The 23,875-nt window shown below is 38.4% G+C and overlaps 3 protein-coding genes and 1 non-coding gene across 4 annotated transcripts; 3 read left to right on the top strand and 1 right to left on the bottom strand.

Moving 5' to 3' along the window:
• Positions 1-440: 440 nt before the first annotated feature.
• On the top strand, positions 441-521 carry TRNAL-AAG. Its single transcript has one exon. It is a non-coding gene; the product is annotated as a tRNA-Leu (tRNA).
• A 245-nt stretch (positions 522-766) lies between these two features.
• Positions 767-4,474, bottom strand: LOC112196049 (alpha-ketoglutarate-dependent dioxygenase alkB). The gene is made up of 7 exons (XM_024336326.2): positions 4,223-4,474; positions 3,983-4,134; positions 2,487-2,833; positions 2,033-2,171; positions 1,835-1,901; positions 1,596-1,717; positions 767-1,239 (listed from the first exon to the last, which is right to left on the bottom strand). The coding sequence occupies exons 1-7, from the start codon at positions 4,327-4,329 to the stop codon at positions 1,100-1,102; spliced, it is 1,074 nt and encodes a 357-aa protein (XP_024192094.1). The 5' UTR covers positions 4,330-4,474; the 3' UTR covers positions 767-1,099.
• Positions 4,475-5,319: 845 nt separating this feature from the next.
• On the top strand, positions 5,320-7,840 carry LOC112197593. The gene is made up of 5 exons (XM_024338325.2): positions 5,320-5,629; positions 5,726-5,829; positions 5,934-6,047; positions 7,211-7,294; positions 7,449-7,840. The coding sequence occupies exons 1-5, from the start codon at positions 5,371-5,373 to the stop codon at positions 7,503-7,505; spliced, it is 618 nt and encodes a 205-aa protein (XP_024194093.1). The 5' UTR covers positions 5,320-5,370; the 3' UTR covers positions 7,506-7,840.
• A 13,551-nt stretch (positions 7,841-21,391) lies between these two features.
• LOC112198365 lies at positions 21,392-22,975 on the top strand. Its single transcript, XM_024339474.2, has 3 exons — positions 21,392-21,547; positions 21,636-21,728; positions 21,848-22,975. The coding sequence occupies exons 1-3, from the start codon at positions 21,500-21,502 to the stop codon at positions 22,769-22,771; spliced, it is 1,065 nt and encodes a 354-aa protein (XP_024195242.1). The 5' UTR covers positions 21,392-21,499; the 3' UTR covers positions 22,772-22,975.
• Positions 22,976-23,875: the final 900 nt, after the last annotated feature.

Genomic DNA, 23,875 nt, shown 5'->3' with positions numbered 1-23,875 from the left:
CTTACTCACCATTCTTTATATGACGATTGATGTTTATATATTTCTGAACAAAATTGTTGAATTTTTCATTGCGTTGATTATCAAGTCATCTCTTTCTTACTAACAGAAACAATTGTCCAGTGTCTATTACTTACATTACATATGAACCATGTTTTTCAGCGCCGCCCAATTTCAGTTCAAATCCTCTATTGTCAGTATTCTACCGTCCTGTTTTGTTTGACGGTGTTAGAAATTACCAGCTGCGAGTTGGTGGTGTGCAGTCGGTGCATTTGGCCAAACACCAAATCAAAGGTCAAACGTAGTGAACAGGCTACCAATTCGCAGGTTCGCCTTTGGTGTCTATAAGACTATAAGTGTGTTCTGTGGTCGAAAGGGAGGGTTGCTGTTTCATTTCGTGTACAAGTTATAGTAATAGGATAGGAAATTGAAACGTGCATAAAGTTGAGATGGCCGAGTTGGTCTAAGGCGCCAGATTAAGGTTCTGGTCCGAAAGGGCGTGGGTTCAAATCCCACTCTCAACATTCTATTTTTTACTTTATCGATTGCTGCATTTTATTTGCCTCTTTCAATACTTCACTTCTAAACTGCAAGTTAGTTGCAAATTTGTGTTTGTGTTTGGGATAAGCAAAATTCAGAATCAATGATCTGCACATTACATTACGCAAAGAGCATTACTTCACAAGAAAACTACCGAGCTCAACATTCTGACTTGTAGAAAGAGAGAGGTAAAAACTAGAATACAGTTCAATATCTGCAAGTAATTAATCAAACACCAAAGTATCCATTTGCTTGAGCTTCTCACAGATGATAGAACATACTACAAAATTGAGTTGCAAGTAAATTAAACTTGCACGTCCCATGCATCTGCTAGGAACTTTACGAAGAAAAAAAAAAATTAACACCCCCAGTTACAATCAAACTCCCAAGAACATAGATTGGCACTAGTTAGATTCAATTCCTACCAATGCTACTTCCATCTACATATGGCTTTTGGGGGCTTTTTGCTGCTGTAATCACTAAAAATTCTATGTTGCCAAAAAATGATTCCCACTGACTCCGAAATCATCTCTCTGATTTGGAGAAAAAACAAGATGAATTCTCAGAATACTTGTCTAATGTTGATGTTGATTCGTGAAGTTTGGATGTATTCTAAAAAACTTGAATCATCCTCGTGTGAGAACTGCTGCTCAAGAGGCACAATTTCAGCATTTTCTGTGTCTGTGAATATCCGAGGCACGCCTGCAATACAAGAAAGCAAAGCATCTGTTATGAATATATGTTCGGGGAATTTATTTATCAATATATGTTCTGCAAAATGGAATAGTCAAACTGTACTGTTTATTACAAGAAAGCGCTTCAGTTGAGGGTTGATGAGGATAGAATTGTTGGTTTAAAACAGGCATTTCAGGCAGCCCACATATGGTACGCAGAAGCAAAACATTAAGAACCAAACAATCATTGCCTCCATCAAATCAATCACTTTCCTCACTTGTTGATTGGTCTTACCATCAACAGATTAATCATCAGAATCAGTTTAATATCTTGAACCACAAAGAACATTAACCATTTCAAGATAGCTGAAGACTCGCACATACCGTGAAAGCATTCTCTTGCTTCTCCAGCCATAAGTACAACATCACCACTTCGAAGGAACATTGCTAATGGAGGATCCTCTCTAAGCTTTCCTCCCAGAAGGAATATTGCTTTGCAGCCTAAACTGTGAAAAGTAGAGATAAATCAGCACTTATGGAGGCGTTTACTCGATTTTGTTTTCTTTTTTTGTTCACAATCAACGACGACCAAGATACATAAATCAAATGGCACAGCAAGATACCTCATGCTTACAATAGGCTTACTCCAATCAGCTTCCATGTCATCCAGGTGCCCCCCAAGCATATCACCTAGAGAAAACATAAAATTGAAGATAAAAAAAATGTAGATCCTAACCTGTATAAGTTTCCCAATCAAAAAGGAAGAACACTAGTAAGCGGCCACAATCTGCTAACATAAGCCATTCCCCCCCTAGTAATACCTAAGCCAAAGTAGTTCACTATTGCAGCTTCAGGCTGGAAATCTTCACTCGAGGGCATTGCAGGTGCTGCCAGTTTTTTAGCCAGTTGACAGAGTGTATCAGGGATCTTTTTATGTGGAAGGGAAACATCATAGTTTCGCTACATCAAGAAGACAAAATTAGATATGTGATGTGACACAGCTTGAATGCATTTAGTGTAGTGTCATCTCATAGTTATTTACAAATAGATATTATCCATTATTTACAATAGTCAGGAATCGTTTTAAACTTGAAAACATTAGTTTCTGTTTATTAGAGAAGATCCTCAAGCATATAAGAAAATCAATTTAATAAGCACCAGTTGAACAACAAAAAATCATTTGCCAACCAAAATCTGATGGCATCCAAGTGACATGCCATTCTTAGAGGTAGTGCTTGATATGCATTCTAAATTGGAAAATGAATCATCAAGTACCTTGGACCACTCAAATTGCAGGCCAAGGGTGCTCCAACGCAGTTTCCGCAACAGAACTGAAGCTGAAATTGATTTGCGTGAGTTTCCTTTTGATGATGTTTCATGTTCCTCAAAGAACTTCCACCCTTGCACATCTCTATTGCTGACAGAAGGATTACATTCAGAATTTGAATTCTCTTTTGCAACTAAAATTTTCCTCTCCTTTGCTGCAATAAATAAATCATTTATAGACCCATAAAAAGCATTGTGATTTGTTCTGTTAGGAGGCTGTGGGAAGCTGGTTAAACTCTCCTTTATCCATTGACATTGTTGTTCTATAGTCAGTGCTCCTGGAATGAAATAAAATCCTGTATGTTTCGAGAAGGAAATATATGTTAGAAATAAAAAAACAATGGTTGGCTCACACCGTAATATTAAGATTTTCAGAATACTGCTTTTTGTGCCTTTGAATTTTATCGTTCATTCATTAACTGAGATGAAATACAACTGTGATACAAGAAAACAACACGCAAATAGGAAACAAACAGCATATGTGCCACTGCCACAGCAGTAAATAACATAAACAAAGGAACACCCCAGAGAATAAAACCGTCAGGAAAACTCCACCCACTAAGCCAACTCCAGTCATTCCTCTCAAACAAAATCAGGAGAGGTTGAGAGGCCGTCAAAGACCAAAATCTCCACTAGAGGAGATGGGGGTGAATTCATCCAAGATAAAGGGCACTTATATCTGTTTGATATTGAAGCCACCCACTCAGCAGTCTATTTGCTTGACGATGCACCCACTTATTTCTCTTTGACATCGTAAACTAATCTGGCAATCCTCTAATTTATCTACCAACTGTCTATTCCAAGGTCCCTCATGAAATTTATTCCAGCACTCCTCAACCACCTGCTTTCAGTCTTCTCTGGTTAGCCACTGAGCTTCAATTTGAACTGTTTATGAGATTTTTCCTCATCGAAATCTTCATCCACAAGAACTGGATTGTGGTCCGACCCCATAGCTAGCAATTTGAACAATTTTTACTCTATTGTTTACCAATAAAATCTATCACACAAGAGACCCTGAATTCCTGATTTCAGAATCCCTATACTTGCAACCTCACAAATCTACACTAAATCCCATGTCTAAGACTTCCAGTAGTGAAAAAGAGACCACATATACGAGAGAGTCTAGTTTCCTAATAGCTTGAACTTTGAAGAACACACAATAATTTTATCCCCAAAGGATAAAACTCTCTGATTAACAGGCAAAAAGGACCTAAAAGCTAATTCACAAATCGATTTCGCATTGAAATTTACTGCCATTTTAAGATCCAGCAGAAGCAACTGATTGCTTAATCAGCATTGCAGTAAACACTTCTCAAAACACCTATGACATGCAATTAGAATAACACTAGCAACTAGAATACCGCTTCGAATCTGAATTCAATTCATGCAAAGTACGAAATGCTTGTAGCAAATAATTACAAAGTATGAAAGTTAGAGATTGATGCCTGGGCGATTCTCTATGGAGAAAACCGGACGGTCCAGACCGCACCGAACAGGAGCGATTCCAGATGGAAGCTCAGCGTTTTGATTATGTGATATTAGAATGGACTTGAAATCCAAAACCTCAGATAAATCCACCGGCTTCGGTTGCTTTTTCCTGAAAAATCACACATGCATTTTGATTAGTTACTGCAAATTCGAAGCGAAATCGGAATCGGAATCGGAATAGGTGGAGAGAGAATTACTTCTTGGGGGTTCTGTAAGTGTCTTGGTAATAGAGCTTGTACTTCTTCTCGGCTTTTCGGAAAGCGGTTCGCTCCAAATCCTCCGAAGCCGAATCGGATCCGTACATCTTAGACGAGTAGCCGCCTGAGTTAACTCGGAGTCGTGAAACGAAATGAGCGGGAAAAAAGGTAATCGGAGGGAGGGGGTTTCGCTTTTACTAGGGTTCTGTGGCGGACGTTGCTCGCAACCATTACCGGGCTTAGCGTCCCAGTGGTAATTTTCTAGGTCAGGTATTTTAATTTTTTTTACTTAGTTTTTTACAGTTTCACTCAGCTTCGATTAAAGTAGATATATCTTTACCGCCAAATCCCAAACCCGCCTTTTTCTTTTCCTCACGTTTTTCTTTACTATTGCGTCGAATTTCTTCCATTGACAAGAAGAAAAGTTGTGATAAAAGAAAAGGACTTAGAAGATTGGGACATCTTTCTCCGGGTAAATTACTTTTCATTTGCTCTAATATTTGAAATTTTAGTTTCAGAATGTCGGATAACATTTTGATTATCAAAATTCTTTCTATTTTTATTTACATGAGATCAAAAATTTAACTTTTTATAATGAGTTGAAATTCAAAAAATTATAAATATAAGTCTTGGAAAGGAAAATGTTTCAGAAGTTGTAACCCAAAAAAGAAAAAAGAAAAAAACAGTTACAGAAGTATCTTTTCAAATTTTTGATTTTAAATGTTTGCATGCTTGGAAATTTTGATTACACTACTTTTGTTTCATTTTGTTTGAAATATAGTCTCATCATTTCTTACACCAAAATATATTTTTTGATTTCAGTGTTATCGTTTTTTGTTGTACGATCTGATATTCTGTTCCATCTTTGATTTCAATCCTAAAATGATCAAGATAACAAAAATAATGCATTGCCCTAGTAAAATGAAATCTACCCAAAAAAAAAGTTGCAAAATTTAACGGTAAACCGACTAATGTGGGAAGTGGAGACTATATTGCCCTTACAGTGTCGTCCTTCACTTTGCTATCAGACAGGGGTACCGAGGTCTTTTCAGGGCCATATAATTTCTGTTTTTCTGGAAAAAAATAGTGGATATCTGAAATAAATTCAGGACGAAGAACAATCTTCTCCGATCGAAAAACAAAGCAAAATGGCTTGCAGAACTGCCCTGCGCTCCGCTCTTCTAATAGAAGCGTGGCGACCCGTTCACCTCGCTCGGAGCTCCGTTTCCGCTTCGCTCCGAACCCGAAACGGATTCTCCACCCCGCAGCTGACCCGCCAATTCAAGACCCGAGACGTCCACTTGGCCAAACGGACCCAACTCAGTTGCTCCCACAACGAAAACCAACCCGCTCTCTCCGAGGACGAACAAGGCCCGCCTCAGGAGGCCGTTCTCAAAGCTATTTCAGGTCTCGTTTTCACCCTTCTCATTACTTTTTTACTTTCGTTTGTTAATTTTTTTTATTGTAAATATGTTTTTAACTCGCTGTTAAAACTGGGTGTAGAGGTGTCTAGAACTGAAGGGAGGGTCGGGCAGACCACGAATGTGGTTATTGGAGGCACGGTGGCCGATGATTCCACCACTGAATGGCTCGACTTGGATCAGAAGGTGTTTGAAGCCATTCCTTGTTTCTTGTTTATTTTGCATATTAAGGGTTAAGTTTGATGAGTGATTAATAGGTTTAATGAGATTCTGGGTAATTTTGATTTAAGGTAAATTCATACCCAACTGTTAGAGGGTTCACGGCGATTGGAACCGGAGGGGATGATTTTGTGCAGGCTATGGTTGTTGCTGTTGAATCCGTACTTCAACAACCCGTTCCTGAGGTATGACTTTTTTCCTATTTCCGGCTACCAATAATTTTTCAATCTTTCGATACAATATTGATGGATTGTCATGATGCATGTGTTTGCAAGCTTCTGGTTGAAATTTTTGTACATATTAAGTATGGCATTGAATATATTGATCTCCGCGGGTTTTACAGTACGAGTAGTTTGATTGAGATTGGACATGAATTGGCCATCAACAATTTGTTTTACGGTTTAATTCCTAAGTATGTGAATGAACATACTTAGAGACGGGGTAGCCATTTAGAGACGCTTCTTGTCACTTGTACCTAGACAAAGAGTATTACAATGTTAAGCTAGTGCCGGATAATAAGTGAATGTGTTGCAATGAGGAGTATCTTCTTGCAAGGCTAAAGTTGAAAAATGGCAATGGGAAGGTGTATAACAGCATGACTTGTGTTAGAAATTATGTTGAACTTATGCTATGCTGGGTTTTAAGTTGGGTTAGAACTGCAAGGAATGGGGTAGGCTGCATGTGTTTTGCGAGGAACTGACCAGCCCTGTAACTCCTTTGTCCAATCATTCATTAAGTAAGGTGGATAGCCTTGTTGGCCATAATGCAGTATGGAGGCTTTTCCCTGAACTCATAACCCTAGTCGGCTCTTTTGACGTGAACTGAAAAGTGTTAACCAATAGTTCAAGGTATAAGGAACAAGACAGCCAAGTGGGTATACTCTCTCTAGGCTATAGCCAAATTGATAATGCATTGAGAAGTTTAGGCACTAGAACTTAATATAATGGTGAAAAAAACAGACTAGTTTCCTGCCGAAATTATTATCTTTGCTTCCATGCCCTCTCATACAGCCAACTATATTATCGATTGACATGATTTTCGATGGGATTATTATCTTGAAGTACATGAAATCTTTGTCCTCTTGGCTCAGTCATCATTCTTGGAATCATACGTTGATATTTATCTGTAAACAGATAATATTATGATATACTTCATAAAAGCCAATGCCTGCTTTAGAAAGTGGTAAGATGATGCAACATCTTACTGCAATCTGTGGGGTTTTAACACTTTTGTTGCCTATTTTGAATCAACAACAGGTTTGAATCTCTGATTATGTTTTCTTAGATTTGTTTGTCAAGTGGATAAGTTGAATTCCCAGCAAATGATGCATGCAAATGTGTTATGACAGGGTCGTGTCAAGCAGAAGCTATCATCAGGAGGCAAATATGTATCTGTAAACATTGGTCCTGTTCAAGTCATTTCTAGCGAACAGGTCTTCCCCTCTCTCCCTCCCTGCCTCACAATTTTAATTGTCAATATTATTGCCCTGTATCTATGATGGATGGAATATATCTTCATAGATTTGTGTTTGAATCGATTGACATCTGACCAACATAATTGTGTTGTCATTTTATTGTAATATCCAGGTCCAAGCAGTATACAATGCAATGAGAAGAGACGACCGGATGAAATACTTTTTGTAGATTGATACTCCTCTTCATGGGTAGTTTTGTACAGAGCACCAATTTTCTAGGGCATCCCTTGTCTCGTCACTGTTGCCCTCCGACTAGTCTACTTTGTGCTCTTTTGGATTTTGGTGTATTCGTCAGTTAGAGAGCCGAGTACCGGTGGTTCAAATTCAATCCATCTGCTTGCTCATGATGTATTTAAATTGAAGTTTAATTCAGAAAGTAGGCATTAATGAATCTGTATGTATTAACTATTTTCCTGCTCCTTTAGTATAAGTTACTGGGTATAATTAAGGGTCAGAGGTGGCTTAATTGTAACCAGGGCAAGTGATGCATTTGCATACTTAAAATTGCTGCTGGACTCACTACGGTGCCCTGAATCAGAGATGTAACGGTGACTAATGATACTAATGATACGTTACCTATGAAAACAGTCTAAAGTAACATAGGCTTACAAACACCAGAAAGTTGGAACAGCAGCAATTAGGTAACCATGCCAATTGCCGAGTGCATGACTTTTTAATTTTTTATCAACATTATACAACTACAATTAGATTCAACCAAAATCAGATAATGTTGTAATGCGATGCCATTGTGTAACTCGCAAGTCATAGGGCCAAAATCGATTATCAACAATGAACAATAATGGGAAGAGCCGCCTTCTTGGCTTCCTATAGTTTTTTAACACTTGATAAAAATGATCAGTTCACTAATTCAACAAATTTAGAGTCCCTCCTAATCGCCAGACCGTTCAAATGGTGGGGGCAAATTGGTAACTTTGACCAGTGCAGTACAGCATCTCCGCTTATTTAGGGAAACCAACGCCAGAAGCTCACTGTATTTTCCCGTGTGACTCTTCTCGGCCTTTGTGCCACTGTCGGTTACTGTCTCCGTCGTTTGGAGGGCGATGAAGTACTGGAGCTCTCGCCGGCGTCTCACCACCGCGACCACCAGTTGCAATCGCCGGAGAGAGGGATGATGTTGCCGGCGCTGGACCGGCTGCTGATGTACGTCGATTGTAAGTTGCTTTCTCAAATGAGTAATTTGTATGAACTAGATTTCGAAATGACGGTCATGCAAAAAGGAATGCATAATTAAGGTAAACGTGTTGGCCTTTCAATCAATTGTCAAGACTCAAGACATTATGATGGGGTGGATGGGAAACTGATGAGCAAGAGCGAAAGAAACTGCCGAGAAGACTTTCTCACACAGATGATGATACTTCCACCAACACTCATCATCGTCATCAGAATCTCAACATCAACCCAGCAGATGATCTCGGCGGCGAAGAAGAAGCTGCCATGCTGGCAAGAGTGCGATCTGAGCTTCACCAGAGAGGATTCGACGAGTTGGTCCACGGTGCTGCACCCCATGGTCACCCAGATGGTACGGTTTTATTTTAGACTTGATTATATCAAGTTACAAAATGGTGTCAAGGCCCAGACCCAGATCGATGAGGAGTAGTAGTGGTAGTCTGATCCAATCCCTATCTGGCAATTTCTTATCCTGCATGTGTCATTTCCTTTATTAGTTTCGTTGGTTTAATTGTAATTGCCTGGATTTTAATTTCAGTCACTGTCTTCTGCCGTCGTCGTGACCCAGATGTTTGTGCCGGCACGGCGGCGGAGTCATTATCTATTCCTTTATATCATCCTTTATATTTTAAGTTCATCGTTTTCTTTCGTTTAATTTGCTCTCGCTCTGAGGATATTTCATTCTGGCCCGCCCAGTTACAGAGACCAGTCAGTCAGTATCAATTTTCCAAATCAAACAAAACAAATTTCTTCAAGGCAATAAGACAAAATAACGTTTCCATGCTGGTACGTACGGAGCACTGTCATGAAAACAAGAAATATCAGAAATGGCAAGGCACAAAACTCATCGCCCATTTTGTAACTTGATATAATCAGGTCTATCTGCGCAATACAATCTAGCTTTTCAGAAATAACAATGGATCGGAGGAGGCCAGCCCTACTATTTAGGAAATGGAATAACGGGTTTAACTTTCTTGATCTATCTGCCATGTTCCACGATTAGGTACGTATAAGTCAAGACGTTTCTTCAGAAATTTTCTCACTATTTTTGTTCAGATAAAGCCGTTCTTTTCTCTCCTGGCCAGCTGGGAATACAAGAGAATGGGTTGGGTTAATTTTAGCCAGGGGCGGATCCTTGATGTGAAGTTTGGGTAGGCTAGAACAATAAGCTTTTTATTTTCCTGCTAAAACCATATAAATTTTTAAAAAAATGATTGAGTGTTTTTTTCAATGTCTATGTGATACACATTTTATCGATTAATGATAATTGTACCAATTGTAAATAAATGAATTTAGAGAAATACAGCTCATTTACTATACTCAATCCTATCATAAAATAGAATAGATAAAGCTAGAAATATTTTGATGTATAATTAGTAAAAAAGAAGAAAGAAAGAAAAGGGAAAAACAAACCTATCCTATTGGTGATTGAATCAATGACCTAATCTGTGTTAAACAAAAGCTTTAACCAACTAGTCTGTGAGAAACTCATTTACGTGTGGTACATTTCATGATATATAACCATTTTTGGGAGAAATTTGGGTTGGGCTGCAACTCAAGTAGCCTTATACATGACTACGTTCCTGTTTGGCTTCGATCATCTGTTAACGTTCATACTCTATGGTCTTGTCCTAAGGCCAAGGACATTTGGCGGCTCTCTCCATTTTGTAGTGTAGTTGGTAGTTGGAAGCAAGGTTGTTTTAATTTAAGGACCTTTTTGAACATGCAGTTTCTGTTTTATCCACATCAGAACTTGCTCTTGTGGTGTGTTTATACCGTCACATCTGGCAAGCCAGAAATGAAGAGATTTTTCAACAAAAGTTCATAGGTGCTAACACTCTGTTATCCCAGGTTGTTTCTTCTATTGCTGATTTTCTTTCTGCTATAGTTGTACTCCCAATAAGATCAGTTCATATTGTGGCTAATGGTGATAAATGGTTAAAACCCCTATTTCCTTTTCTCAAACTGAATGTGGATGGTGGTATGTATGTTGCTACTGGTAGGAGACGTTTAGGTGCTATTTTAAGAGATGAAAATGGTGATTTATTGTTGGCAGTCTCTAAGGGAATGGTTGGGTGTTTTGGTGCAAAGGCTGCAGCGTCAGGAGTTAGGACTTCAAGTGATCTCTCAGGCGGGCTTTCAATCTTTTAACATCATCCTTGAGTCTGATGCTTTGTCTGTGATTTCTGATCTTAAGAAAGATGAAGTTGATTTGTCTGTTGAAAGTTGTCTTGTTGAAGAGGTGAAGTCTATGTTTCACCTCTTCAATTCAGTTGTTTGTACATATTGCTCTAGGAAATGTAATCAGGCAGCGCATATATTAGTTAGGAAAGCGCTTTTGTTTCCTCCATTTCAGGTAGAGGAAGGGCCACAATGGCTCTCCGATGTACTGACCGCTGATTTTTGTATCTAAGTTGCTTGATATAATATGCAATTCCTTTCTCAAAACAAAAAACAAAAACAAAAAACATTTTCACAGTATGGTAGTGATGGCAGTGTCTAGAGGTGGCAAACGGGCCACTAAGCACGAGCACGGCACGCTTAAAAGCGGCCCGGCACGGCCCAAGCCCGTTAGTGGCCCGGCACGACCCGAGCACGTTAGAATAACGGGTCGGGCTGGGCCTAAGAATATTGGCTCATTGGCCCGGCTCGGCCCGAGCAAGTAATGAGCCTGGCACGGCCCGAGCACGACATATTGTGGGCTAGCCTGTTACAAACACAAAATTTCATTTTGTTTTTAAAAATATTAAAAAACTACAATGATGAGATTTGAATATGAGACATTTTTATTTAAAATCTCATGACAATTCCACCAATGCTTTCTTTTATATTGTCAAAATAATGAAACAAAACATTATATCCTTGTTTTGAATAAGTATTTTTTCTAAATATTAAATATATGTTTATTAATAAAGACTAATCTCATAATAATACAACTGTAGAATGAAGGAAAGAATAATAGATACTTAATCTTCATTATATTAATAAAGATTAATCTCACAATAATATACTAAAAACAATATATTTTGAGTTTTTTCTTTCTTTCTTTCTTTCTTATAGTGGAATATAAAAAATTATTAGAAATCTAATCATAAAAAGCTAAGATTAAGAAAAACGTTGTAGAACTTAATTTTTTTAATTTTCTAAATAGTTAAATAAAATTAATTTTTATTTGTTCAAATTAAGATTTTAAAATCGTGCTTTATAGTGGGTAGGCACGAGCACGGCCAGTTATTGACCCGGCCCGGCAAGATATGGGCTCAGGCCACGGGCCGGGTCGGGCTTAATGTTTAAGTAAATGGGCCGGCACGAGCCCGGCACGATAATAAATGGGCCGGTCCAAGCACGGCACGAAGCACGACTAGGCCCGTTTGCACCTCTAGCAGTGTCATCAGCCCCAGCGCCTGTGACATATTTTTATCAGACAATTAATTAAACTAAATCATTCTCTCTAATGATGGAGGAGTACTTTGAATAATTAATATTCATACCTACTGTACCATGTATGCTGGTTTTCCTGTAACGTACATACGCTTCTCTTGGCATGGGTCGACCCGGCCACTACGTACTAGTACGTACTACGTATTGATAAGTATTTTCTTAAAGCTTGTAGAGCATATCTTCAACTAAACTAAGAGCATCTCCAACAGTGATAGCTATCTGGATAGCTAAAAGTAACTAAAATTGAAATATAGCTAGTTGAATATTAAGTTATGCTCCAGCAAATACCTAAAACTCAAGTTAAATTTAACTTTTAGTTAAATTCTCTCTCCTCTCTAGCTAAATATAGCTAGGTCTTTTAGCTAAAGCTAAATTTAGCTTTTGTTTAGCTAGTCTGCTGGAGATCAAACTTAGCCTAAAACTAGTTAAATTTCAAATTTTTTTTTAAATAAGTATTCTGTTGGAGATGCTCTTAGTCTTAAAGATCCATACAACGAATCAGCAGTAAACTAAAAAAAAAAAGATTGATTAATGTTACTTGGAAGCAATGATATCTAGCAATATGAAGAACCGAAACAGGATGCTTGCATATTTTGCTTAAGTAGGTATGATGATTGAAGCGCGTATGATGATTGAAGCGCAAGACATTTTCAAGCTTTGCAGAGGTAGCATGATGTGAATATTTTATGTGTTTATACTAGTACGATGATGTCCAGAGTCCAGACTAGTCAGTTCGATCATAATAACTGCTTGACAATGTCTCATCTAAATTGATATGCGCTGCAAAACAAAGAACATAGCTAGAGAAAAGAGAATTAATGTGAAGTTACATAATCACCACCTAACTAACTACAATTATAGATTTGGTGTGAACCAGACAGGTCGAGAGTGAAATTGGACTTGAGGAGAAGTATTCTTGAGAAAAGGCCAGGGAAAAGGCCTGAGGCTCCTGTTTGTCAAGGAAAACATCCCAAAGTCGTGACCGCTTGAGGGTGAAGCTAAACAAAAAGTGTCGAAAGCAAAGTAGATGCAGTTTCTTTCAAGACGTTGCGCCTGACCTCCATTTGGATTATAATTAAGGGCATCATTTGTGGCGGAGATGAGTTTGCAACCGGACCTACTAACAAACAGTATCCGATCACCAAGGTCGAAAACCTCTACCCATCGAGGATGAGGATCACGTTCAAGCTTGAACACTCGAAATCCTTTTGTCATGTAGGGAATGGCGGCATTACCGCCGGTGATCGTCTCCCAAGGAATTGTTGGATTTAGCTCGTGACCAGAATGAACCCGATGGATAATCATGAACAACTCCTTCGTCTCACAATCTTTTGCTAGGTAAACGACTTCACCATCAAAAGTCATATACAAGGATCCTATCTTGTCCTTGTGAAGGAACTGGACACAAAACAAATTGGCTCGGGACCAAGGGTAACCAATCTTTCAGCTCTATAATTAAGTAAGAGGGGCACCGCTGCCATCCATGATGTCAAACACCTCGACAAAATTGGATGTCGTTGCAGCATATAATTTCTCATCCATTATCTCTATATCTTCATAAATTGTTCCATCATGTATGGTTGGCTTAATGCAAGTCCACGATCGATCAGTTGGCCTACATATACCCAAATGTCCTCTGCAGCAAAGGCTGGCCACAAAAAAACAGTAGTGCCGCTGCTGGCTTGATCTTGTTGGTGTTGAAGAGGCAGTTAGTTTAATTAAGAGGAAGCCAGTGCCGTTTTTGCAGCCACATGGGAGGTGGACTGTGGTGTTGATGGGAGCATCACTTGAGCACCGGTTATAGGATTCAAGAGGAAGTAGGCAGTATCAAAAGAGTGATGATCGTTTAAGTCGAATGACCAAGGTTTCATAAAACCCTCGGGACGCCACAGTGCACTATCCACCATGAATAGACATCCCTCAATCGACCCAACACAATCCAACCTATTCATATTACTATTATATGAGTACGAATGGTAGGTCTTCCATTCACTTAGGTTGAAAAGGCAGTGATCTTCGGCAGAGAAGAGATGAGGGGAGAGCATAAGCCATGGAAGTTAAGGAGCAATAGAACTACATTGTTTTGAAGAAATCTCCATATCAATAGTTGCTTGCCAAGAACGGCATACTGCTCGACAGCGAAGGTAATCTTGTATTTGGAGCCGTTTTAAAATCAATAGCATGATATCTTCTGGGAATGGAAGTAGTACTGATCGTCGTTCTTCAGAATCAATCAGGGTATGTTTTCGTATTTTGCTGGATATTATCATCATTCTGAGCTTGTGGCAGCCGAGCAATAACAACACTCTTGACAAGCGGTAGTAAGTAAATATTACTTGAAAAATTCTAAGAGCAACTCGACCCCATTTCACTCTTGCCCAGTAAGGAATCTTCCTTTTAATGAAGATGATGATTTTAATATCTAAACCTGCCAAATATCCTCCCCAATATCCTGTGCAGCGGTATAAAGCATAAACACCCGATGCAAGTACTAATTTACCCAATAACGGATAGTCCATCCTAGATAGTGTTTGAGCCCAAAAGTATTTTTGGCAAGATCCCTTTAGGGGATTTAGCATAGCGGGCCGATACCTGCGGCCCAAAAATAAGCCTATTTGGGTTTGGGTTACAGCTTCACCCATTCTGAAATCCATGAGGAAAACGAGCCCTTATTGGAATCAGGAAGCGGAGATTGAATAGGAAACTTCAGTGCGCACTCAAAAGAGACAGTTCGCACCCAGACTGGTTTTGGAGCCAAACAGATAGCTTGCCTCCACTCTGCATCAATATATATACCATATAAATCTTATAGATATAATTGTGTCTAATAAGGTAATAGTTTCTAATCAAGTCGACCAAATTTGATGAGAAAGCCTACCAAGCATCTTCAAACTTATCAATTATGAATTGTAGTTAAATAGACCAAAGAACAAAATATAGAGAGAGATAATTGGATGAAAGAAGCTAACCTGTCGCTGCCAAACCCCTAAACGCCATTATAGTGACTGAAGAAACTCGTATCCAAATTCTTGAACCCTTGACTTATTCTCGGCTCTAAGGGCATCTCTAACAGACTACTTTTTTAAAAATAAATTTGAAATTTAGCTAATTTTAGGTTAAAATTCTACTCCAACAGAATACTTAAACAAAAGTTAAATTTGCTAAATCATTCAGCTATATTTAACTAGAGATGAGAGAGAATTTAACTTGAGATTTAGGTATTCTGATGGAGCATAACTTAATAGCTACTTTTAGAAGTTAAGTGCAAGGAACTAGAGAACGTAGATATAATGATATATATTTGAATTGATGAATGATTTTAATTCGATAAAATTAGTATTCAATTCTAATCGGTGCTCCAAAAGTAATCAAGTATCAAAAAGTCATTGGGTAATAGTCTATCACGTCTACCATACACATAAGGAGAGTGAAAAATTATGTCTAGTCGATTCCTAATTTCCTATATACAGCTCAAAGGAAACAAATTAAGGCCCAGCACGGCAACACAGCCTAGGACGTCAACCGCTCCATGTCCAATCTTGTAGTTGCACCACTGCGTCAAATCCTCAATCAGCACTCAACATCCAAAAATCCCCCCACATGCGGTTAAGACCAAGGACCAAAATATCGAGTTTCGAGAAAATTTCGATGGTCCCGAAAATGGAAATATCGAGGATATATCGATTTAGGTAAATAATCAAGAAAAATGATGGAAATTTAAAGAAAAACATGAAAATTTTAAGTAAAACTTTTAGATATGTTTATTTAATCAATTGTCTACTATATATGAAAAGAAAACGTTAATAAACATCGTTATATAGTAATTTGTAATAATTTAAGATGAAACGGTAAATGCTGAATCGCCTACAACTCTGAAAATTTTAGAAAGAAACGTCTTTTTTTTATTTTTTTATATATGGCCGGAAACCCAATGGGAGGCTAGGCCATTACATATTATATACATTCTTTGTACATATCATACATTACACCTTGAATTGTATGAGTAACTTAGAATCACGTAGAAGACTTATGAGGTACAAAATTCAAAATGTAATTGATTGTTCTATGTTAGTTATTGATTGAACATTTACCTTAGTTTTCAGATTCGTAGGCAAAATGAATATATATTAGAATGTTGCAATGATAACACAAGTGTAGGTACAGCAGAGTTGGCTAAGGCTCTTGCTCAAAGAGCAATGAAGTGACCAAGGTTTGAGCCTTGGTGACTTTGTTGATTTTTTTATTGGAAATTTTGGCCAACTATATGTCAGCCACATCATGTTAATGTTGCATGTGACTGATGTGAGAAAGGGTGGTAGAGTGGTGGTGACTTTGCATGTGACTGATGTGAGAAAGGGTGGGAAGAGTCGGAAGGTTCCGGAAATTACCTAAAATTTCTAAAAATATCGTCAATTTCTCAATATTTCTGGAAATTTCGGGAAATTTCTAAAATATCTGTCGAAATATACTTGGATGGTCACGGAAATTACCCAAAATTTCATCAATTTCTCGATATTTCAGAAAATTTCGGGAAATTTCCAAAATATCCATCGAAATATACTTGGATGGTGGTCACGGAAATATCGACACCCCAAAAAACCGAAAATTTTGACGAAATATCGCTGAAACTTTCGATTTTTTAGTCCTTGATTAAGACCATCGACGCCGAGTCACCTTCTCTACTCTCTAGGTAGTAATCGAGTCATCATATAGCAGTCGGCATGTTGCACGCAGGGGCGGATCTAAAGCAATGATGGGTAGGGCTCAATTTTGGGAATTTTTTTTTACCTACATATACTATATGCGAAACTACTTTGTTTCGTTGTTGAAGCCCCACCCATAACTGGAGATCGGTCTTTACTCCCTTTGGCTACTCCGTCATACTCTCCACGACTCCACTCTCATCTATTAGTGGGTGCAGGAATGCAGTAGATTCAGTCTCTCCACAACTCCACTCTTCTCTGACTCTCTATCATAATGTTCAAGAGCTCACTCTCCTCTGATCGATCTTCAAAGCTTCTTCTTCTCTATTTCACTCAAGTTTTGATTTAATTCTTGATTAAAGCTTATTCATGTTTATGACCCAGTTTTAATTTTCTGTATTTCTTCAATTTATGAAAGTTAATGGTATGCAGGAAATTTGCTCTTTGCTAATATCAAAACTAAGCTTGAAGCTTCGTTAAAACTTAAAAGTAATTTTGTTTTGACAAAAGAAGCTTTATTAAAAGTATAACACTAGCCAATTATAATTTCAACTCTGACATAAAATTATATTCTGATGCATTTGTAGCGGCCCTTGCCTAATAATATATATCATCCTATTTCTGAATAAAGGGAAGTGATTGATATGGAGCAAAGAAAAGACACAAGTCTAATTCCGAACTGAGAATGGAGTTGCATAGAATTAGCAACTTGGTAGGTGATGTTATAGAACTAGTTTTAACATGTTTGTCAATTAAAGAGCTAGTAAGGACAAGCATTTTATCGCGCCAGTGGAGGTACAAAGCAGTTTTGCTTCCACATCTTGTGTTTGATTATAAATGTGTGTTTTTGTTTGTATAGTGATCAATAAAAACTGAACTTTTGTAGTAGCTTTAGATTAAACGAACAAAATTGAGTCTTTTTGTTTTTGTATGGTAATCAATAAAGGCTGTGTTTTCCTTCTAACTCATGCTTCTATTTTGTTTTTTCTCTTATTCATGCTTGGGCTCTTATACAGTTATACATGAAGTCTGTTGTCTGTTAGTCATGGCATTAATCAATTAATCAGTTTATATCGCCGATAATTTTTCTTTTTTTGTTTTTTTGTTAAGAAGTTCTAGCCCCACCAGGTTTTCATTCCTGGATCCGCCCCTGGTTGCACGTACTACTTGAAATCTAGGACATGTAGCACTACTTTAAATAAAATTTCAGTTGAAAATTTTTCGGAAGGTACTTATTAATACCTGAAAACCTCTTAATCATAGAGAAAAAGATACAAATATTGAAGACTCGCGCCTAATGTACGTGGCCTTTCAAAAGTTCAATCTTCAAAGTCTATAGGGTTGCAAACATTAGACACAATTGATAAAATGATATTAAATCATCTACAAATTGAACTATTTTCTAATCAATATTCTTAATTTCAAACACCTACATTTGTAATAAGGGAAAAATTCACCAACGGTGTCTGGACACTTTGGTGACTTTCAGAATGATACCTAAACTCTGAATGTTATCAATGTGATACCTAGACTTTACTTTTCGTATTATCGTCGTACTTCTGGCGAACTTCCGTCACGTCTCCGCTAACTATGAGCACGTGAGCCCAAAAATGAGGGCAAAAAAGACATTCTACCCTCAGTTTGTTTTAGGAAAAAATTCACCAACGGTGTCTGGACACTTAGGGGACTTTCAGAATGATACCTGAACTTACAAAGTTATCAATGTGATACCTGGACTCATTTTTTCGTATCAACATCGTACCTATGATCAATTTCCCTTACGGAGCCGTTAAATTTTGCATGTGAGTAACTTGATGAAGACAAAAAGACCAATTTACCCTCAAAAGTTTTTTTTTTTTTTTCTTTGTTTGTTTCTTTCTTTCTTCTTCTTCTTTTTTGTTTTCTTCTTCCCCTGATTTGAATCATGAAGATTCAAATCATCTTGCTCAGCCGATTCCCACCGTCGATCGCCGATCAAACACCACTGTTGCGTCTCAATCCACCTTCATGCACCGCAGATGCTTTTGGTTCCTCCCACTTCAAATCTTACAGCAAATTGAAATTGTGCATTGAGGCTTCGCCGCTCACTCCGAGTTCATCCCCGCCGCTGACGACTTAGCCACCACCACTCTTGTTCTCTCCTCCAACCCCTTTTTATATACCATTGATCAGAAACACAGACCCCGCCAGCCCTCCACTCTCAAATCACAGCTCCAATCCCACCCCGCCATCCTCTCCGTCGTTCCCGACATGCAACACCACCTCCACACCATCCTCACCTGCAACTTCACTGGTCTAGCCAACAACTTCGGCCTCTAGCCCAACTTCGATCAGAGGCAATTGTAGGCAGACAAAGATTAACATTAACTTTGGCCTCCACACCATCCTCACCTGCAGAAAATTCGAGCTGTTCTGATTCACCAACTCCACCACTCTGCTGCTGCCCACCATTGCACCTCGCCGATTAGCAAACAAAGAACTCGAAGCCTCCACCATCGAGAAATGGAGGCTCACATTCTGCGTGTCCTGCGCGGCGGATATCGACACCGTCAGAGAAGATGTTGTCTGAACAGAAATTGAGTTCGGGTTCCACGGCGGCAGCTCGTCTATTGTGGCCTTGGCTTTCTTGATGAGCCAATCGACGGCCATGCTGGGCCGGTCGTATCCGAGTCGTTCTTGCACGTCGTAGAATTGAATGGCGGTGTGGGCGGCAAGCAGGATGGGGTGGTCCCTGGGGCCTTTGGCGGTGCAGACCTTGCTGTGACGGTCCTTCCGGCAGGTGGCCCTTAGAATGTGGCCTCGAGCCTCCACGATTTCGCTAGCGGTGGAGGAAGAAGCAATCCTTATCCCCAAACCCAATCAAGAAGCAGCGGAGGACGACGTCATTGCGCTGTGGTGGAGGTTGTTGTGGCTCTCCCCCATTTTTCTTCCTGCATATTCGATGGTGGGTTCTCCGAAAGCGGTGGTGTTGGCAAGGAGAGAATGAGAGAATAAAGAATCCGAAAAAGAAGAAGAAGAAGAATAAAGAAAGAAAGAAAAGAAAAGGAAAAAAAAAAACTTTTGAGGGTAAATCGGTCTTTTGTCTTCATTAAGTGACTCACGTGCAGCGCAACTGCAAAATTTAACGGCTCCCTGACAGAAATTGGTCGTAGGTACGACATTGATATGAAAAAATGAGTCCAGGTATCACATTGATAACTTTGTAAGTTTAGGTATCATTCTGAAAGTCCCCTAAGTGTCCAGACACCATTGTTGAATTTTTTTCAAAAAAAATTTAGGGTAAATCGGTTTTTTTATCTTCATTAAGTGACTCACGTGCATCGCACGTGCAAAATTTAATGGCTCCGTGACGGAAACTGTTCGTAGGTACGACGTTGATATGAAAAAATGAGTCCAAGTATCACATTGATAACTTTGTAAGTTCAAGTATCATTCTGAAAGTCCCCTAAGTGTCCAGACACCGTTGGTGAATTTTTCCCTTACAATAATCATGGGAAGTGGATTAATAGCCTCTGGACCACCAACAATTCTTCTTAATTAAACTTATGTTAATTAACAGTGCTTTCAGAATAGTTTATTAAGAATATACTGGCACTGTGGCACATGACATCCCCATGAAAATGGAGGCCTAGTCTAGTTGGTGCCTTGGTTCTACGTGTGGAAAATTGATAGGCACTCCCATAATTATTATTTCATAATTCCCACCTTCACATAATTTTTTTCTGGGTTCAAACCCAGTCCTAGACCGACTTCATTACCAGTCCCTATCAATATCTAAAAGATTCCCAACTCCCTCAAGTTTTTCTTCTGCATTACCAGCAACCACCCAAATGGACGACACTGTACCAATGTAATATAATGTCCTCTAATGGATGCTTCAAGAAAGTCACCATCTCCTTAGTATATAAATCTCCATTGATGACTTTAGACTTTGGCATCTGTATTAAACTAATATGCAATAAGTTGTTGCCATTTCATAGTCTCCAACCTTTTAGTTTATCTTTATATGCAACTCGGATTGATGGACAGTCACGTAGCCTTGAGGGTCAGTTTTTAACTGTGACAGAAGTTCATTAGCGATCTGCCAAACTCTACCATCAATTAGATGGCTTGGTAATTTTGGCTTGACTCTGAAATAAAGATTAATTGTTAACCATGCGGGAGTAATCTCAATCTAAAGGATGGGAGTGGTGGCAAATTCAAGAACTCCTAATCTTCTTCGGGTATACATGAAAAAATTGTAAGTAGATCTGATTGCGTTTTTTGCTCAATTGCCATTGTTTTGACGTCTTCGAGCCAATTCTTGAAAGTTGAAACCTTAATTTTTCTCTTTAAGATAATTCGTCCAACTTTGTTTAGTCCCTTTGCATACCCCATTGTACCCGGCCCTCTTACCGTTTAAGCTTGTGAAGTTCACTGGTTATTTAACATAATACTATAACTAGCGGTCAAGCATAATGTTTGAAAACCAGGATTTGGATTCTCAGTTGAGTTAATCTAGAAATGCATATGTGAACAAGCTTAATTAGTAAGTTAATTAACCATAATGATTCATGTTTTGCTGAGGTAGTCATAAAGAGTTAAAGACTATAATTCAATCAACAACTATTTCATATCCTAATGCTGTGGGGTACTGTTGCTTTCATCACTTGCTGGCGTCTCTCTCTTTGTCTACAAGGTTTTATAGTTTAGTTTATTATTCAATGTTAATCAAACCCTGCATAACATCAAAGTCCCTTTAAGAAAAGGCTAGCGACTCCTCACTTCTACCTTTGTGCTTTCCCATTTCCCCTCCTCTTCTCTTGCTCAGGTGCTATTTGTCATTCACAGCATGGGGAGAAACATAGAAGAAAAGGACATCATGAATGGAAAACTCAAGGTACATATTATTTCCTGTTCCGGTTTCGAAGAGTTCCATCTGTGAATTTCTCAAATTTTAATTCATAAGCTTCCATTTTTGTACGTAGGATATACTAAAAGGTGAACTAGAAGAGCTGCCTTCAGGTTCTTCACCAAAATCACCAAATCAAGATGGTAGACCAACCAGCATGGTCATTAAGGTCAGTGCTATTCCAGGACGTACTAATTAGTATTATTACCAATATCTTTGATAACAAATCTTCATATCAATTTAGGTGCTTCAATTTAACTTGTTATAATAAACTTGGTTGATTTACAGAAGGCAAATACTATGTTTCCAGCTCATTTGATAGCAGAAGCCATATCCACCCTCCGCGGCCTTGACCTAAGATGGTCAGGTCCAATAACACCTAGTGAGATGCTCTATGTCCAGCAATATGTGTTTGCAAAGTACCCCCAGTACTGCAATGGTCTAGTGGAATTAGAAGGAGATAGTCAAAAGCTAGAAACTGACAACAATACTAATGAAGAGTCTTCAGGAACTCCCAACAAGTCCCCAAGGAGCAAAGAGCTCTCACCTTTCTCTTTCAGCAGCAACCACACCGATCTAGACAGAACCCAAATGGAGCCCTCAAAGCTCCTAGACATCCTCACCAAGAAATCTTCATTTCAAGGGACATTTGTGTCAATCCCAGAAGTCCAAGCCAGGAATAGGGCCTTGAAGCATTGTGGTTTGCCAGAGGAGGACTATTTAGTCCTCTTCATGGCAAATTATAAAGATGCTATGGTAATGATTGGGGAGAGTTATCCTTTTTACAAGGGAAATTACTACATGACCATAGTCAATGAAGAGTTGGATTCTATAAGGGAGTATGCCTCTAACAAAGAATCAAGGGTCATATCAGCACCAGAAACTTGGCTGGATCTGAGGATAAAAGGGTCACAACTTAGCCAGTATTTTAGGAGAAAATGCAAGCATAGTCCAAAGGGACTATTCTCCTATCCAGCCACAGTCAATGAGACTAAATACTCCATGCATTGGATTTCTGAGGCTCATAGGAATTCATGGCATGTTCTTCTTGATGCAACTGGTCTAAATTTAGGGGAGGACCGGCTAGCGCTTGCTATGTACCGCCCGGATTTTGTTCTGTGCACCCTCAACAATACACATTCCCAGCCATCTAGTATTACCTGCCTGTTGGTTAGGATAAAGACATTTGATACTATGGCACCTCCATCCTAGATTTATCATCATACATACATATATAAATATATATATATATATATATTTCTTTATTAGTACTAATAATGATCAAATATAAAAACTGCTTGTAATTTTGTTTTTCTCGTTCCTGTAAACTCTATTTGGCTCCTGGTAATGGGATTGTATTTGTTCCTGTTCTAAATGGAGCACAGTAGATTTCTTTTCCTCCAACTAATTTAATTGATAACCTCTTTGATTATGTACTTTGCTTTGATCGTGAATATTTGTCATTTTATACCTACTAGAACTGTTGCTTAGTACTTGCTTCTATGACCCTCTTTTGTTTGCACCCAATAGCAAGAATCATGATTAAAATAAAAAACTTGGTGGGTGACTGGGTTTCTTTGTTCAAATTATCAATAAGGACCCTAAATAACCTTAATTTGATCATTTTCTATATAATCAAAAATGAGTGTCAAGTGTCAACTATCATCTAGTCTAATTAATGATCATATATTTCATATATTTCTTTTCCATCAAAGTATATATAGATATAAGTTTCAAGTTTGACTGTTCTTATTTGTTCATGAACAAGAAAAAACTGTAAAAATGGTGGGTAAAGAAATGCACATTGGGGCATTGGGCTATTCAGTCATTGTCCGTACTGGACTCAGTGGAAAAGTATAAGCACAAATGGTAGTTCGACAGCAAAGCTGTGTTTTCTTACTCTTGTGTAAGTGCCAAGTCAAGAATGTACAAACGAGCTAGCTTCAAAATAATGAAACATCAATAATTCACTTGCAACTGGGAGGACATCGAGTCATTAACAATTGCAAATGAGAAGTAGTTCCACCACCACCATTATCATGGTTGTCATCGTCACCTCGATGATAATTGAACACCTCCAATGTATCATCTCTATTATTATAGACATTTCAATGTTAGTTTGCTACCTTAAAATTTTATTTAGCTAATTTGTTAACTCAAACTTTTTGAATAACCAATTTACTTTTCTAAATTTGTAAAGGTAGCCATTTGATACCTAAATTTTTAAAATTAGGGGTTAAGCCCGTTTGCCCAATAACAAGATGTATTTTGCCCAATCAATCAACCAAGTTTGTATTTTGCCCAAATACACAAGCT

The sequence above is a fragment of the Rosa chinensis genome, chromosome 4 (assembly GCF_002994745.2).
Source record: "Rosa chinensis cultivar Old Blush chromosome 4, RchiOBHm-V2, whole genome shotgun sequence".
Lineage (NCBI taxonomy): Eukaryota > Viridiplantae > Streptophyta > Magnoliopsida > Rosales > Rosaceae > Rosa > Rosa chinensis.
Note: the sequence above shows the minus strand (reverse complement) of the source record. Positions and strands in the feature narration are given on the sequence as shown.

Bases quoted from the DNA above. Each gene is read 5' to 3' on its own strand.
- LOC112196049 (XM_024336326.2), bottom strand. From the start codon at position 4,329: ATGTACGGATCCGATTCGGCTTCGGAGGATTTGGAGCGAACCGCTTTC. The intron at 4,135-4,222 runs GTAATTCTCTCT...GTGATTTTTCAG, and splicing joins ACTTACAGAACCCCCAAGAA to GAAAAAGCAACCGAAGCCGG. The intron at 2,834-3,982 runs GCATCAATCTCT...CGAAACATACAG, and splicing joins CTCCATAGAGAATCGCCCAG to GATTTTATTTCATTCCAGGA.
- LOC112197593 (XM_024338325.2), top strand. From the start codon at position 5,371: ATGGCTTGCAGAACTGCCCTGCGCTCCGCTCTTCTAATAGAAGCGTGG. The intron at 5,830-5,933 runs GTGTTTGAAGCC...TTTTGATTTAAG, and splicing joins GGCTCGACTTGGATCAGAAG to GTAAATTCATACCCAACTGT. The intron at 7,295-7,448 runs GTCTTCCCCTCT...TGTAATATCCAG, and splicing joins AAGTCATTTCTAGCGAACAG to GTCCAAGCAGTATACAATGC.
- LOC112198365 (XM_024339474.2), top strand. From the start codon at position 21,500: ATGGGGAGAAACATAGAAGAAAAGGACATCATGAATGGAAAACTCAAG. The intron at 21,548-21,635 runs GTACATATTATT...TTTTGTACGTAG, and splicing joins TCATGAATGGAAAACTCAAG to GATATACTAAAAGGTGAACT. The intron at 21,729-21,847 runs GTCAGTGCTATT...GTTGATTTACAG, and splicing joins CAACCAGCATGGTCATTAAG to AAGGCAAATACTATGTTTCC.